Source organism: Manacus vitellinus, unplaced genomic scaffold, assembly GCF_001715985.3.
Source record: "Manacus vitellinus isolate BGI_N305 unplaced genomic scaffold, ASM171598v3 scaffold_16_pilon, whole genome shotgun sequence".
In the NCBI taxonomy this organism is placed as follows: Eukaryota; Metazoa; Chordata; class Aves; order Passeriformes; family Pipridae; genus Manacus; species Manacus vitellinus.
This window is the reverse complement of record NW_021939189.1, coordinates 417722-421053: the sequence shown is the minus strand read 5'-3', so window position 1 is coordinate 421053 and position 3332 is coordinate 417722. Positions and strand designations below refer to the sequence as shown.

Here is a 3332-nt window from a genome sequence, read left to right as displayed (position 1 = left end):
CTTCCACCAGGAGCTGGAGAGCGGCATCAAGTTCACCCTCGACTACCAGGTACTGCCCTGACCGTGCCCTGCTGATACCCCCTTGCCGTGTACCTGCCCGTACCTGCTTGCAGCCCTGCATGCGCCCTGCCTGCAGCCCCTGCCCATGCCCCTGCCAGCACCTTCGTGCACATCCCTGCCTGCACCCCCCTTGTGCCCCATCCCAATGCCCCTGCCTTTGTCTTGTCGATGCCAATGCCTGTGCCTCCTTGCCCGTGCCCTCCTGCCCACGCCCCTGCCCATGTGTGTGCCTATTGCCCCTGCCTATGCCCCTGCCCATGCCCCTGCCCCGAGCCCTACAGAGCCTCATGCAGGGCTGCAGTTCCCCCCTCCTGCGTACCTCAGTTCCCCTCGTGCTGCACCAGGAGCTGTTCCCAGCCCCAGCCCTGTGACCAGCAGTGTCCACCTGGGAGCCAGGGCTGGGGTGTGCCCACAGCAGCCATGGGAGCCCCTGACCTTGGCCCTGGGGGCTGTCCCTGTATTCAGCCACGCTACCTGAGCTGCTGGCACTGTGGGGCACAGCTTCCCCAGGGCTCCCCTGGCCTGGCCCCATCCCATGGGCATGATGCCCGCTGGCCTCTCAAACAGCTGTGGGGCCGGGCAGGGGCAGGGGGCCCTCGCCACGTCACTGGGCAGGTGCCTCCTCTGTCTCCCCACGCAGGTGATCAGTGGGGGACACTATGACGTAGACTGCTACGTGGAGGACCCCAACGGCAAGACCATCTACCAGGAGACCAAGAAGCAGTACGACAGCTTCCCACACCGCACCGAGGTCAAGGGTGTCTACACCTTCTGCTTCAGCAATGAGTTTTCCACCTTCTCCCACAAAATCGTCTACTTCGACTTCCAGGTGGGCGACGAGCCGCCCATCCTGCCCGACATGAACAACCGCGTCACTGCCCTGACACAGGTAGGTCCCGGGAGGGAGGGGGGGACAGAGAAAGGTCCTGCTGCAGCCCTCAGAGGGCCTCACAGAACGGCGGTTGGAGGCTCATCCCCCTTCCCCTCCACCAGATGCAGAAGTGCCAACCGCCAGCCAACAGCCCCACCACATCCTCTGCCCGGACAGGGGTGCTCTGCTGGGTCTGGGCTCCCCCAGCTGCAGCACCCGGTGTCCATCCTGCAAGAGGGAATTGCATCAGCCATTCCATCCCTGGGTGTGAGCCCCTGGGCTGGGCACCCTGGTGCCCCGGCGGGGCTCTCGGCTCTGCCCAGGTGCAGAACCACTCTGGGTGGGGTCCAGCCGGGAACTGATGCCACAGGCACTGCTGTCCTGCTCTTGGGACTGTGTCCTGCTCCCTCAGTCGTTCCGTGTCAGGAGCAACGGGGCACCTTTGTCCTTGTCCCCCAGATGGAATCCGCCTGCGTCACCATCCATGAGATGCTGAACTCGGTGATTGACTCCCAGACCCATTACCGGCTGCGGGAGGCGCAGGACCGGAGCAGAGCCGAGGAGCTCAATGGCCGTGTCTCATACTGGTCGGTGGGGGAAACCCTCATCCTCTTCGTGGTCAGCATCGGACAGGTGATGCTGCTCAAGAGCTTCTTCACCGAGAAGAGACCCGGCAGCAGTGGGACCAGCACCTAGAGCCGATGTGTCTGTGCCCGAGCAGAGCGGGGAGCGGGATGGCAGCGGCCCTGGGGTTGTGCTTTCCCTCTGGCCTGTGCCGGAGGTGGGAGCAGGGGGTGACGTGACGCTGCTGAGTGGGGTGGACAGGGTGGACGTGGACACCCAAGTACAGGCATCCCCCCACATCGCCTCCCACTCGCCATGGCCCACCTCGCTGCCCTGTCCCCCTGCCTGGCCACCCTGTCCACACTCTCTGGCTCCTCTGAGAAGCGGGCGGGTGCCCTGGACCAGTATCAGCACCAACACTGGGGGACCCTCAGAGCCCGACATGACTGCAATGGCCACGAGCTGCCCCTCGGAGCCCTGCACGGCCAGTGAGGGGATGGGGCAGCTCTGGCCCACCTGGTGCCCACCCAGTGCCATCAGCCCGAGGAGAGCTGCCCGTGGGCTGGGGGTCTCTGTCTGCACCCTGATTGTCCCAGGGCACTCCCAGCAGCAGAGCTGCAGCAGCAGCAGCAGCATCCCATGAGGGCAGGTTTTTTGCTGGGTGGTCCTGTGGCTCTACTAGCCCCTCCCCTCGAAGCATTTCTCAGGCCAGCAGTGTTTGATTTGCCCCTACCAGGTGGTATTTTCATACTCACATGGGTCCACGCCTGAGAGTCAGCCCACCACGCACCCCCCCTGCAGATACGTGCCAGGGAAGCCCCATCCCTGCCCCAGCGTGCTTGGGACTGCAGCCCCCCATTCCCTGGCACCCCACAAAATGGGCACCCCCAGGAGAGCCCTGGGGTGAGCCCCCTGTGCAAGACCCCTGGTCTGTGCAAGACCCCTGGTGGCCTCAAGCCCTCAAGCAGGCGTGAGATCCCTTCCCAGAGCTTGAGCAACTCCACTGGCCTTTGCCACTTCCAAATAAATCCCTGCAAGCATGGCTGGCACCTCTGTTATTGGGCACCACTCCTGCCTGCCCTCCTGCCTGCCCCCTGTCTGCACCAGCCAAACCTGCTCCTGGCATAGGAGAAGGAGCTAGAGAGATCCCTTGGCAGGAGCAGCCCCCCAAGCACTATCCCAGCATGAGGCCACCCTGTCAGTGGTTTGGAATCAGTGTCCCACTGGGCAGTGGGGACCGAGGGGCTGAGGGAGCCCAGTGACCCACTGCAACAGAGTGGGGACCCCCCAGGCAGAGCCCAGCTGTGGTCCCTTCCTCAAGGCCAGGGGGATGCCAGGGCAGTCTTCATGGTCTGTCCCTCACCCAGGCATCGCTCCTGGTGCTGTGGGAAGGGCTCAGCTCAGGATGCAGGAAGGAGTAAGGGGCCCAGGCACCCACAGCCCCCTCCCACCCCTGCGGGCCCCAGGAGCTGTGCCACCTCCACTGTCAGCGCTGGCCTTGGGGCAGCTGCCACAGGCAGGAGCACCAGCCCTGTGTGCCTCCCAGTGGCCTTGGGCAGGAGCCAGGAGCTCCTGTTTGGAACAGAGCCAATGGCAGCAGCGCTCTGAGACTGCCACCAGCTCCGTGTCACTCACAAGGACCAGGCCCCCCACCCACGGGGACCGAGAGCCCTGCAGGGGTGAACAGGGAGGGCAGTCCCCAGGCCAGCCTGCAGGTGCCCTTGGATCTGCCCCTTCCTGGGGACCCTGGAGCCCCCCATGACATGAAGGACAAGAGGTGGCCATGGGACACTTTATTGCTGTGCAGAGCACAGAGAGGGGAGAGGGGATGGGGGGC

At 64.6% G+C, this 3332-nt stretch overlaps 1 protein-coding gene across 1 annotated transcript; it reads left to right on the top strand.

The window, feature by feature from the left end:
* Nucleotide 1: 1 nt before the first annotated feature.
* Nucleotides 2–2324, top strand: TMED3 (transmembrane p24 trafficking protein 3; the record flags this gene model as incomplete). Its single annotated transcript, XM_008931347.3, has 3 exons — nucleotides 2–49; nucleotides 701–949; nucleotides 1391–2324. Coding segments are annotated over 3 exons (534 nt in total), but the record flags the coding sequence as incomplete, so codon positions are not given.
* Between the last annotated feature and the right edge of the window lie 1008 nt (nucleotides 2325–3332).